The following is a 13473-nucleotide window of genomic DNA, read 5'->3' as shown; positions in this document are numbered from 1 at the left end:
TCCATCTGCTTTAGGGGAGGTGTTGGAAACCTCCATTCCACTGTTATCTGGTGACCCTGAGAGAGATGCACTCAAACTCGAGACCTGGGTGCAGCACAGCATTTATGTGTTAGCCCCTAAGACCACACACACTCCCAAGAAAGCCAGGCTTTCAGCTACATGGTTTAATGAGCTTCTGAGATTGAGCAATAGTGTCTGCAAAGCCCTAGAAAGGAAAGGGCATAAAAACTTTAATTCCGACGATAAACTTGAGTACAAACTGGCCCTGAAGTCCGAACATACAAAAGTTGACGATGGCAAAAAAAGCTATCTGAAAGATGAAATAGAGTCGTCCAGTAATAAAGACAAAGAGAACTTTAAAATTTTGAAAGCCTTCTCTGCCCCGTCATCTGTTGCTAGGGTTTTACATCTTCCTGCTGAATGGAGTAATCAACTAGCGACTTTCTTTCATGAAAAATTTGTGACTATTCAGGACGACTTCTCTAGGGGGTCTCCTAAGGACCATGAGCCTGCAGACCGTTTAGCCCGGCAGCAGAACCCTCCCTAAAGAGCAAGTCTGGGTCTTATGCACTTTCCTCTTCTACAACCTGAAGTATCACTTGATATCATCAAGAGTCTCAAGCCAGGGTCCCCAGTTGACCCTTGCCCAGCAAAACTGCTGGTCGCGGTGGCCACAACATTAAATCCTGTGGCAAATAAGCGACTTCATTCTTCTCTAACTGCCGGCCATGTGCCTGCTATTTAGAAACGTGCTCAAATTCTTCTGCTGCTAAAGAAGCCTTCCACTGACCCCACAGTGTCAGCAAACTACAGACCCATCTACTATTGCCGTTTTTCTCCAAGGCTCTGGGGAAATATGTCAATACGGTGATCTCAGACTACACCGAAAAAAATAATCTCCTTCACTTTAGCCAGTCGGGTTTCAGAGTCAACTATAGTACAGAGACCGCTTTGCTAGAGGTCTCGGAGCATATTAAGGAGAAGCTGGATTAGGTGGGGTAAAGCGATTTTGATTTTATTAGACCTGTCTGCGGCCTCCTGGACAGGCTACAGGATTTTGGAATAGGCGGCCCTGTTCTGAAATGGTTATCCTCCTTCCTTGAGGACAGAAGACATGAAGTCTGGACTCCTACCTTTGCTGCCCCATCCCCTGTCTGAAAGTTGGAGGGATCGATACTGAACCCTACTCTCGTCAACGTATATGAATCCCCCTTGGCACCACTGGCAGAGAGTTGTAGCGCAAAAATTATTTCTTACTCTTATCATCTGCAAGATGATGGTGACTGAGAGTTGTGCTTCATCTTGACTCCCCCACCTGAGGGGTGGGGTTGCAAAGGTGGGCACACCTCTCTTCCTCACTTGGTTTTCCGCCGATTCTCCTGCCCGAAGTGGGGGTCAGAACCGGTGGGGGCCAGTTGCTGGAAGCAGCAAATGGCTGGAGTAGCTCACAAAGGTAGCATGCCTTTGAAGCTTCCCCTTCGTGGACCCTATCCATCCTGGGGGAGGAGGCTTGGCACCTCCTCCCAGGATGTGCATTGTTTCAGACTCCCAAGAGCAGCAGGCTCTCGACCCAGGGGTTCAGAAACATGTCTGGTGGTAGCAGCTGGCGAGCAGCCACTCAGCCAGGACACTAGAGTTAGGTCATTTTTCAGGGGGCATCTCTAAGATGCCCTCTGAGTGCATTTTTCATTAACTCCCACACTGGCATCAGTGTGGGTTCAATGTCCTGAGAAGTTTGATACCAAACTTCTCAGTCTTCAGTAAAGCCATTATGGCGCCGTGGAGTTCATAATAACAAACTCCCAGCTCGATATACTTTAAAGGCATTACTGCACTTAAAATGTCCAAGAATTGGTTTAAACACTGTAGGGGTACAGGGATCATGCACCTGTACCCTCACCACTGGTATAGTGCACCCAGGTAGAGGGGTGGCTTACGTATGTCAGAGCAGTGGGTTGTAGGCATGACACACAGGGATGTGTGCCATGTCGACTCTTCACTTTGTTCTGCACCAAAACATGCAGCCTGCAATGGCAGTGTGTGGGTGTAAAGGTACAGGGCCTCGAAGGGTGGCACAATAAGTGCTGCAACCCTTAGAGGCCTTCCTTGGCCACAGTGCCCTCGGTACCTATGGTACCATTTATAAGGTACTTACATGCGGCCAAAGAGTGCCAACTGGGTTTTGTATCAATGCAGTTTAGAGAAAGAACATAGGCCCTGGGTACCTGTTGGCAGGAATCCAGGGCACACTCAGTCAAAACACATCAACAGTTTAGCACAAAGTGGGGGCAACCATGCAAAAAGAGGGCACTTTCTTACAGATTGGACCTGCATCACTTGACCACACAGTGTCTCCAATGACTAGTTTGCTGGACTCTGCCTCAGGCACATAACAGGCTTCCAACAACCTTGCATCTGCACCTTAACTCTACCAGCTGTCAGTGTACCCTAATAACTGGTGCATCCTAGTCCTGTACCCTTGGAAGTGGGCCTAAGGAGCTTACCAGCGGAACCGATGCATCTCCTCGGCTGAGTGGTGCATCCTCAAGCAGAACCAACGATATCGCCACTGCTGCATGGATTGGGCCTGGTGCAGAAGGTCTACAGTGACCTCTGAGACTTTGGAATGGACGCATCACCAACTGTGTGGTACATCTCCGACTCAGGTTCTCACATCTCTCGATGGCAGCTTGATGCCACCACAGCATTAAAGCTCCTCAGAATTGATGCATTGGCAGCTGCGAGCCACATTCTTGACGCTCAGTCTTCATATCAAAAGCCCTGTCAACGGGATCCTTGACAGGGACACAAAAGGACATGGCACCACACCCTTGTTGTATCTCCGGAACCGGTCCATCGCTTTCACTGATTGACGCTTCTTCACCTTAAATCCATGCAATGCTCAGCAATCTATATTTAAAGTACTTTATTCAGCAAGCCTAACTAGGTCCCTGTAGCTGGCCCACGCTCCATCACGGTTGGCCTGAACTTGTGACTTTGTCCCAGTCCCTTGTTAGCTCTTTGTGCTATTTAGCACTATTTATCCCTAAAAAATTTAAATGCAATATCTCCGGTTTTCCTTTTTTTTCATGTTTGTTGCTTTGGTCTTGTTTCATTTATTACAAATAATTCAGTTTTTCTAAATCTGGTGTGGGATCTTTTTGTGTGGTGTTTTCACTGTTTTTATTGTTTGCAGTGTTGTGCAAATACTTTACACATTTCTCTACATTTAGCCTGACTGCTCTGTGCAAAGCTACCAGAGGGTGAGCACTGGGCAATTTAGGGTTTGCCTGCCTCTTAACTTGACTAGGATTGTGGTTGCTGCTTGACCAGGGCTCATCCCCCATTCAACGAGTAACCCGATTTCTAACAGTCATGTTCGGGGCTACTGAAAAGTTGAATAACTCTGTAAGGTGAGGGCCTTAGATGTGGTACTGTGAGCCAGCCAAACAGACCATCCATTACTGATTATATCAGAAGACTATTGGGTAAATGCATCAACGTTTCCGTTTGCGATTCCTAAATTGCAAAAATTAAGGAATCGCAATTTAGAAATCGCAAACGGCAATGCATGAACAATTCGCATTTATTTTTGCGATTCGGTATTTTTCCTAAATCGCGATTAACAAGGGCATGTGTGTGTGGAAATTTAAACTTTCAAAAATGCAATTTGTGCATATTTGAAAGTTTTCTGTAATTTAGCATGAAGTTCAACTTCATGCTAATTTACCACTTCCAAACTGCGAATTCGCAATTAAAAAATGATCATGCATTGCATTTAAGAAATCTGAAATTGCGATTTCTTAAATGCAATCGCAATTTTAGAAATCGAAATATGGTTGCAATTCCTAAAATTGCGAAATGCATGATGCATTCCAAATTAGTCAATTGCATTCGCAAACGGCCGAAAATTGCGATTCGCACCGTTTCCGAATGCAATTGACTTTGATGCATGTGGGCATTAGTCTCTGTTGTATTAGGTTTTGTTGTTCTTCGCCCAAAATAACCAGACCCAGACACAGGTTTATCAAATAGCAGAAAAGGCCACCATTATTTTAGATCAGGTAACTCCAAAATTCAGGCAATTATGTTTATACATCAACAATTTAAAACGTGCCAAAACCTTTAATCTTTTCCTGCGTATAAAATATTAGCATTTTCAGACCGAAACCTTCAATATTATGTTATCACATTCCTTCCAAACTTTGTGTTTCCTTTCTCTTCATTTGTTACCTTTACTCCTTTCAACTTTCTTTTGCTCAAAATTCAAGGTGGGCAAGCCCGCTCCAGACATACCCACCCCAATATAAGCGCCTCCACTTGTCTTAAGCCTGGGAGCTACCTATCTAAAAGTGACAAACGATGTGCATTACCAACAACAATTTTTTTTTTTTAATATATATTTTTCTTTTTTTTTTTTAGGGATGGGAGGGTGAGACTTACGAAATGCAAACTCCTCCCGCCACCCAGCTGCCGCCTCTCAACCTCCCTCGGCACGCACTGTGACGTTTCACAGCGCGCGCCCCTGCCTTCCTATCTTCCCTATCCCCGTGCCCGGTCCGGTCCATCGGGCGAAAGACCCCAGGGGGATACCGCTCGCGCTCTGCTCCCCCTGGAGCCCCCAAAATACACATTCCTACCAAATTCATAGGAACCGCATAACAGGGCCAACCAGAATATTTTAAATTTGAATGACCGTCCTTGACTGTTGATTTGTTCATGGCTTGCAATGGTCAAATATGCTGAACATCAACACTTCCATGTAGCATCTGGCACCTTTTTCTACACAGCTATTTCAAAAACTACTGAATGATTTCACATCAAACCAAACAAAAATGACATTGGGTGAAGTCCTATCTTCATGACAAGTTTGGTATAATTTTGTAAAGAAGTTATTCCTAACACAAAATTCTAAATTGTTACTTTTTCACTACCGCTAATACTTTTGCATCTCCTTAAAATATCTGCTTTTATCTGGGTGCGCAGAGGTTCTAATAGGGACAATGCACCTGTACTGTACTTTGGGCCGCGGTATTTGTGAAATTTACAGCTACATAATTTCCTGTTATTAGTAGTTTATGCAATTTCATAATTATTTGTCAGTGCATGCATGCAGATATTAAAAACATGCCAGGTGAGCTATCGAGCAGTTTTAGAAAACTGACCCTGAAATATGTAATATGCTGATATTATAAAAACCATTCAGAATCCACAAATCCAAAACACTGACATGAGATTGTGAAAGCATGTCAGATGCCTTACCAGTGACGTTAAGAAATAGAAAGGGTTGTTGTGACATCCACTTGTTGGTGATGCCTTCTTCCAGCCTGACTCCATAATGGCCGCTGTCATTGACCCTTACTTCCTGTATGAGCAGTGTGCAGTCATTTGTTACATCCCCTTGGAACCTAACTCGGCTCCCGAAGGACTCTGTGCTGGTTTGTTCATCTCTCCAGTGGGTATACACTATAGCTCCTTCCCATTTTTTTTCTTCAGCATTATAGACTGGATCCTTGTACCAGGTCAAGTTACTCAGTTGCTTCCCACTTCCGATCAGAATATATTCACATTTCAGCAAAGCACAAGCACCATCCCAGGCATTGACGGGTGTAGGAAACTTGGCTTTCTTGACAAATGTGGTGCAAGTATATCCTGCAAAATAAAACAAGTTATGTTTAGTAATCATCTGACTCAATGACTCTGCAGTGGTGTCCAAGCATGCTGATCTTAAAAACTGATACCTCCGTGTAAGTACAAATCAAATAGCACAGCCTTGCTGTCTCCACTTTTGATGGACAAAATGAGCAACAACAGTACTCGTGTATGTCAAACTTGTGGTACAAACTCATTGAATGTTGTATCATTTAACACTGGCAAGGATTTTAGGCAAATAGTGGCAATGAGTTTACTGAGGATATTTGTGGTTCGTGTACTAACCTCTCAACAGCTGAGGATGGGAACGAAGAAGAAATGCCTCTTCTGGATACAGGGGAGAGAAGTTGGAAGGTATCACAATCCTTATGCATAGAGGAGGGAAAGCAGTATGTCACTCAAATGAAGGGTAAAGGAATAGGAAATGCCATGAATACGTGAAAGATTTAGATTGGAAAACTTAATGAAGGTCACATGTATGTGTGCCTATACACAAATCGCAAGGTCTCAATCAAAGGCCTGGAGATTTTAGAAAGAGTCGGCCAGTTCTGAAAAGACTAACATGATCAAAGCTGGACGATTCTATTGGTTGGAATGGGCTCAGAATAGTGAAGGGACAACAGCCCAGATTTTCAGATGTTACTGACATTGGGCACTATGGTATGTTTAGAGTCTGGATTTGGCTTCACCTAGAAGGTGGCATATACTCCTCTCAGGGGGCCATGTTATGGGGCGTACGTTGTGTATGCTGAGAGTGGTCCTCTGTGAGTTTGCCCAGTCCTCAAGATATCCAAATCTGAAGCGACCTGTTAAGCTCATCCCCCCAGGTATGAAATATGCTGTTTTAGGACTGTAAGTCCTTCTTGACTTCCTTTCCAAGTAGTCTCAGTTGTACTGTGCATGCTCATAGGCTATCTGGTGATTGGTTAGAGACAGTAAACAGTGTATAGAGTGTTGCTAAGAGTTGGTTGGAAGCCTGTGATCACCTGTATCTTTTTATGTATGACCGGCTCAGCATTCATGATCAGTTGGTGATTTCAAGCATTTCAGTTTGTGAAACTATGAGTTTGAAACTGCATTTCATTATGTGATTTATTGCTTAAGTTATATGATTTCAGTCGTTTGACCAATGCTTATGATGCACTGGTAGTGAATCACATTTTGAGGTATTGCTAACAAGTTATTATTGTAAAATAGCGCCCTCACTAGCCATTTCTAGCTTCTATGCTACAGGGTAATGTGTGTTGCACTTCACCCTGACATTGCCTCCTTTGAACTGGTCATGACTGCTTGATCAGGTTACCCCTATAGCCAAGAAGGCATGGGAAGCCCCCTTCCCATCAGAAACTGAGAACCAGGACTCTGGTTAGAGATGAAACATGCCTCTCATCTTTGATGTTGTGATGTTGTGTACCATTTTAGGACCCTATTGTAATTTTCCTGATTCATGCCCTTATATAGGTATAAATCACTATGTCCTTATATAGGCATAAGAATCATAACCATATTTAGACATAACTCATGCAGTCCAAATACGGCAGGGCTACTTCCACTAGTTCGAAAATCTACAACGATTTCTTGGAAAACTCGGCTTCAGCAGCTAGGGACTTCCCCTGGCTCGAGAACTGACTTGTCCAAGAACTCATGGAGTTTTCAAAGAACTGAGACTCTTTTATGACGTTATTATGTCCACCTTTACGTCAAACTCGGCAACCTCAAGGTATAAATATGCCCACACTTGCCTTAGCAAACACACGGTGGTTTGGAGCCATTCGACTATCTACTTGCCCGACGCATCGTGCTACTGCACGTGCCGAAGGAAGCCGATCCTCCAGCAGATGCACTGAGAGAGACGCTGGCTTTTCTCCTGCCGAGAAATCCAGGTCCAGTGTTTCCAAGCTCCCCTTGCGGGGTGTTGGGAAATCGAGTCCTGAACCTGACCTCCTTCATTCCAAATTATGGTACGGAGCTGATTAGACCCTAAGAGAAATCTTGGACAGATTCTTGGCATAAGAATACTATATTTATTCTACACCCCACTTACTTCTTCCCTCGTACTAAGCTTAGGTTAGACACATCGGGGTAGGCGTATTTTAGAAGCACCAGTTGAGTACTTTTAGCGGTAAACAACCTTTACAACACAACTTTTACATCGCAGAGCCTTTACAACGCAACCATTACAACGCAAACTATTACAACGCATTGCTCTGGGGGGCGCTCTAGGATAGGAAATAGGTTAATTTACTATCCAATAACCTTCCCTAGTGTCCACGGGGACTGGAGTTGGAATAGTAAACTATTCCAGTAGTAAGTAGTAAACTATTCACTATCCAGCACCCCAAAGCACTATGCGTTGTAATGGACTGCGTTGTAATACTTGCGTTGTAAAAGCATGCGTTGTAATGTCATACATCCACTTTTAGCCTCTGTTATATATGTATGTATTTATTTATGGTTTAGGAACCATACAATGCTCTTACAGTATTATTTTAGTCTACTCTTTCTACTGTATGCATTATATTTTACAACCAGTTTTACGATTGTAGCAGTTAATTTCTTATGCTTGAGAAAGAAGACTGTTCAATAAATCCTTTTATTGAAAACGCCCGTCTGTCTATTTTCTCTGCACCTCTGGTGAAACGAAGCATGCACGATTGACTGAGTAAAATATCTATCTATTGTTTCCACGACCCTGAAGATCAGTTTTATCTTGGGGAAACAAAGTTGTCATGTTTATGCGGTTGTCAGAAACTAATCCCTTCTTGTTTATTCGAATAAGTTTCTAGTGACCTATGAGCTAGCTGGCACTCACGATTCAGTCTAATATACTCGAAAGAGACCTAGTAGACATAAGTTCTACGTCACATCTATAGGACATATTATTCCAATGCGCAGAGCCTATTGGGAATATAGGAACTACACTACAGTGAGGCTGACTGCTACTGAGAAGACTGGGGCCAGAGTCTGCCACAGCGGTGCAGGGTAACCTTGTACTGTCTTTATCTGGCACGCATAAGGAAACTTATATTTGCACAATGGTCAGGACCAAATCTGAAAAGGTGAGCTGTAAATAGTCTTTGACTTAAGACTTTACATTCATCTCAATATCATGAACTTTAGAAGTAAATGTTGCTGTTAGCATGGAGGATCAGTAAACATTAACTGGATAGAATCGTATCTGAAAATCAACAAAGGGAGTTGTGTTCGGTCCCAGAATTGGCACTAGAGTTAAGAGTAATAGTCTCCCAACTCTTCATTTAAAAATGCTTGTGATCACATTCGCCAGATTCACCTCTCTATGAATATGTGTTCTGAGTCAAGACCGCTGTAAATGAAACTTGAGTACGCACGTGTTTGCGCTGTAGGATTTTCCTCTGAAAGAACACATTTTGTAGGACCAGTTGTGACGCGGAGACAAAATCCACTTGAACCTACAGGTGTGTATGGCTTGCAGGAAGCCAATCTGTTTTAAAGTTTTGTTTGTTTTAATATGACATAACCATGAAAGGGTATAAATCAATGTCAAACTACAAGATGCGATTGGTAGATATGAATATGTATTCTGGAATATTATCTGCATTTACCCGCATTTTGCACATTTGTCGACTTTCCTGAGACGGTTATATTTAACCGCAAATGTATTATTGTGTTACTGTATGTATGAATTTATAATATGATGTTTTGTTCTGCTTTTATGAATTGTTCTCTTTGTCTAGGATTATGCAGAATGTAATGTGATTATGTGTATAATACCATATTTAGGATTGGGTTTAAAATTATGTTTTATTTTGTTATAGGCTTTTATTGGTCTAATGGGATGGTACTATATATTATCCTGAGGAAGGTGTCGGCTACAAATTGACTGCCCACCGAAACGCGTTGAGGCAAGAAAGGGAGAACTACCTTGAGTCAAGTTGGGGGACAACGAACCTGACATAAGTTGCACATTTAATAATCAGGACTGATCTCCATTACACCTCTGTAGTTCTCCCGTGGTGCTTATTATTCCTTTATCTTTTCTGTCCCTAGGATTGTTTTTATTAGGTTTTTTTCCATTATGTATATTGTCGATGTATTTATGATTCCACATGTATTATTGTATTGATTGATGTTCACGAGCTTGAGCTGGTCTTAACTTGTTTTAATAAACTATATGGTTTTATTACACATATATATATATATATATATATATATATTTTTCTCACATTTTGAATAATTCTGCATTTTCCGTTGCTTGCTTCTGTGCTGTAAGGGTACTTGTTTGTATGGATGCTTCTTGAGCTGCGTGGATGCCTAGGTTTGAAATTACCAAAGGGGCATTTCATTGTTTGACAATTGTCATTTGGTACCCTGCTCCTTTGGATCATTGGGTCCCTCTCTTTTATTAGAGCCTTAGTGTACGGCCTTCGGGCTGGAGAGACTTCCTTTAAAACTGAATTTGTGGGCGGTTTACTATGGATCAGATTAAAACCTTTGGGTTTAGTGAAGACCAATTAAACCGAATCATTAATACCAAAAATGGAAACAAAATTACAGTTGTTTCCGGTAAAGGTGAAAATTGGGGAAAATGACTTAAACTCAAGAAAAAACGAATCCGTACTGAAGCCCATGCGGATTTTTTAGTCGAATATGTTAATTCAGGTACCATTCCAATTGGGTTACAGGTACGAAATGAGCCTGGGCTCTTTGTTGAGAATAGAAAATTCTTAGAGACCTGGACTTTAATCTCCAATAGATGCAGCCGAGATTGGATGCCCCTTATTATTGAAACAGCTCATGAACTGATAGTCATTGAAAAGGAGGCAATAGACAAACTTGAAGCTGAATTAAAGAATTGCCCTGCCTTGGAAGAGGCGAAAAAGAAGCTAGAGGACATTAATAAGGATATTGAAAGTTACTGTGAATATCTGATTAATAAGAAAACCAACAAATTAAAAAAGGATATTGAGCGGTTTTCTGATGAGAAAGCTTATCCATTTCTTAAGGAGGATTATTACCAGCGGAAGAATGTGGGGAATTGGGAAAGACCTCCTGATAGACAGATATACAGTAGGAATGGAAAAAAACAAATTACTTTCTCTGATACATCAGGGTCAAGTAGTGATGAAGAGTGCCCGTCCTTGGATGATCATCAAGATAGGACAAACAGAGAACAGGGGCCTTTTTTAGAACAGCGCCCGAGGAGAGGCAGGGGCTACAATGGGAACACTGGGAGGGGGCAATTCAATTGAGGTCCCCTTCAACAACAATTCAGCCGGGGCCCTCCTCCACAACAGGAATACATGAAAACCAGGAGCAAGCGCTATTGGCGACCGACAGATTACCAATAATCAATCTGTCTAGTAAAACTCTTAGTGATTTTGAGATAAGGATTTTAAGTAAAGGTTTTAGTTTTGTACCGTCCACAAGCTTAGATAAATTTCAACTAGAAAAGGATTTACGTTCCTTTTTCAGGAAAGTCAGACTTAGGAGATTTTTTGAGAATAGAGATATTAGGACACGTGAAAACGTCTCAGGCTTTAAACCTCGGTCCACCTTCACCCCAACCCTTGGTATGGTGGGTAAGAACATAGAAGCTTTTGAAGTGGCAGTAGAGAGTGGGATTACTAGGATATTAGACAATAATAGGAGACCTAACCAATTTAATATTAATAGGGATGAAAAACTGGCCCTTGACGCTCTTAGGAACGACTGTTCCTTAACTATCAAACCAGCGGACAAGGGCAGAGGTGTGGTCCTGTTTGATACTTCTGATTATGAGAGCAGAATGTACAAATTGCTTGATGTCAAGGAACATTATAAGCGTGTTAAGATGAGTCGTTTATCTGAAATTGCAAGAGAATGTGCATTGCTACTCTCTGAAGCTAGGGAAGCTGGTTGGATTTGTGAGGATGAGTATAGATTCCTCAACAATCAAGAAACCAAAATTCCTGCTATCTATGGGCTGCCTAAAGTTCATAAACATAGCACTGATCCACCTATGAGACCCATAGTTAGCAGTATTGAATCTCTCCTTGAGCCCATCAGCAAATACGTGGATCACTTTCTTAAACCCATTGTTTGCAGTCTTAAATCCCACATCATTAGCTTAATTGAGGGAAAACCATTCTGTGCAGAGACTCAGTGTCTGGTTACCCTAGACATTGAGTCTCTGTATACGAACATTCCTCAGGACGCAACAGTGCGGGTCATTGACAGTATCTTAGCCAACCGAGACTTAGGGGGAGCAAATGTTGATTTTATTGTGAGATGTGTTAATCTTATTCTCACTAATAATGTATTTCCGTTCAAAAATGAACTTTTCAAGCAACTAAAGGGGACCAGCATGGGGGCTACCTGTGCGCCCAGCCTGGCATGCCTCTATGTTGGCCATTTTGAGGCCACCCACATTGACAATGAAATGGCCCCCTTCTTCGAGAATGTAGCGGGCTGGAAACGCTACATAGACGATATTTTCTTTATTTGGGAAGGGTCCATAGAATTACTTGAGGAGTTTCTCTCATGGCGTAATTTGGGTGACCCCAACTTGAAGTTTACGTCACAGTATAGTAGATCCAAAGTTGATTTTTTGGATATATCCATAAAAGAAGTAAATGGGTGTCTGGAAGTCGAACTCTTCACGAAGCCAATGGCTAAGAATACTCTCTTGCACTTTTCAAGTTTTCATCCAAAGACACAGAGGGAGAGTATTCCTTTTAGCCAATTTTTGTGTCTGAGGCGTAATTGTTCTGATGTTCATGACTTTTATAAACATGCTGATGTTCTGAAACGGAAATTTAAGGACAGAGGATATCCAAAGAAATTACTATCTCATTCTTTAAAAAGAGCGAGATTCTATGATCGTGAGGCCCTTATTGACAAAACGGCCAAGAAGAAAGAATCTTTGTCAAAGGTTGTGTTTGTCACTAAATTCTCCAATGTGAGTAATCAAATAAAGAATGTCATCAATAGCAATTGGCATATCCTCAATCATGATGAGGAAATGGTTTTAGAGAAACCGATTTTTGCTTTTAAGAAAAATAAAAACCTACGTGAACTCCTTGTACACACGTATAGGGATGAGTCTCAACCCAACCAGAGAACAATTGACAATTCAGTTGTGGTTGGTAATGTCAGATGTGGCTCATGTAACATTTGTCCACAATGTGTCATTTCTAAAGAACTTACCCACAATGGCAAACTAATTAAGCCGATAACCCTTAATAACTGTAGGAGCAAAAATGTGATCTATCTTCTGATATGCCCCTGCGGACTCGGTTATGTAGGTGAGACTGGAAGGGAAGCTCGCACTAGGTTTCAAGAACATGGATCAGCGATAAAAACTAAGAAAATCACTGCACCGCTGGTCACTCATTTTATTGAGAAGGGCCATAACGAAAATGAATTTAAATGGTTCATTCTTGAGAAAGTGAAAATTGGGAAAAGAGGTGGTAATATCCAAACTGTCCGCAAGTGCCGCGAGCAATGGTATATTTCACACTGTGATACTGTCAGAAAAGGCCTCAATTCAAGAGAGGAATGGGAACGTATCATAGGGACTAGCTGAGTAATTTAGGATATTCCCGGTGTTCTGTTATTGGCTGAGGTATAAGATTAGTCCTAGACTTACAGTTCTATAAAAATAGTTTTGTATAAATTCTTTTAAAGGGACTTTTAGTTTGTAAAAGGTTTTAACATCTTGCAGCATTAGTGTTAGTCTCTTTAATAATTTTAAAATTAATAATATGTTTATTATTTTTATTATATGTGTTTGAGCGTAGGTAGGGGGCTTTCTTGCCTTTTGGGTTAAGAATTTACAATCTGGCGCCGGTCTACACAAAT

General features: G+C 41.7%; 1 protein-coding gene across 1 annotated transcript in view; it reads right to left on the bottom strand.

The window, feature by feature from the left end:
- LOC144767653 (B-cell receptor CD22-like) overlaps positions 1–13473 on the bottom strand; it is a 324333-nt gene that overhangs the window by 242619 nt on the left and 68241 nt on the right. Inside the window, exon 3 of the mRNA XM_078651050.1 lies at positions 5263–5652. Coding sequence (XP_078507176.1) covers positions 5263–5652 — 390 coding nt within the window. The remainder of the gene's footprint in view (positions 1–5262; positions 5653–13473) is intronic.

Source organism: Lissotriton helveticus, chromosome 7, assembly GCF_964261635.1.
Source record: "Lissotriton helveticus chromosome 7, aLisHel1.1, whole genome shotgun sequence".
NCBI lineage: Eukaryota > Metazoa > Chordata > Amphibia > Caudata > Salamandridae > Lissotriton > Lissotriton helveticus.
The sequence above is the reverse complement of the archived record's forward strand: the minus strand, read 5'-3'. Positions and strand labels throughout refer to the sequence as shown.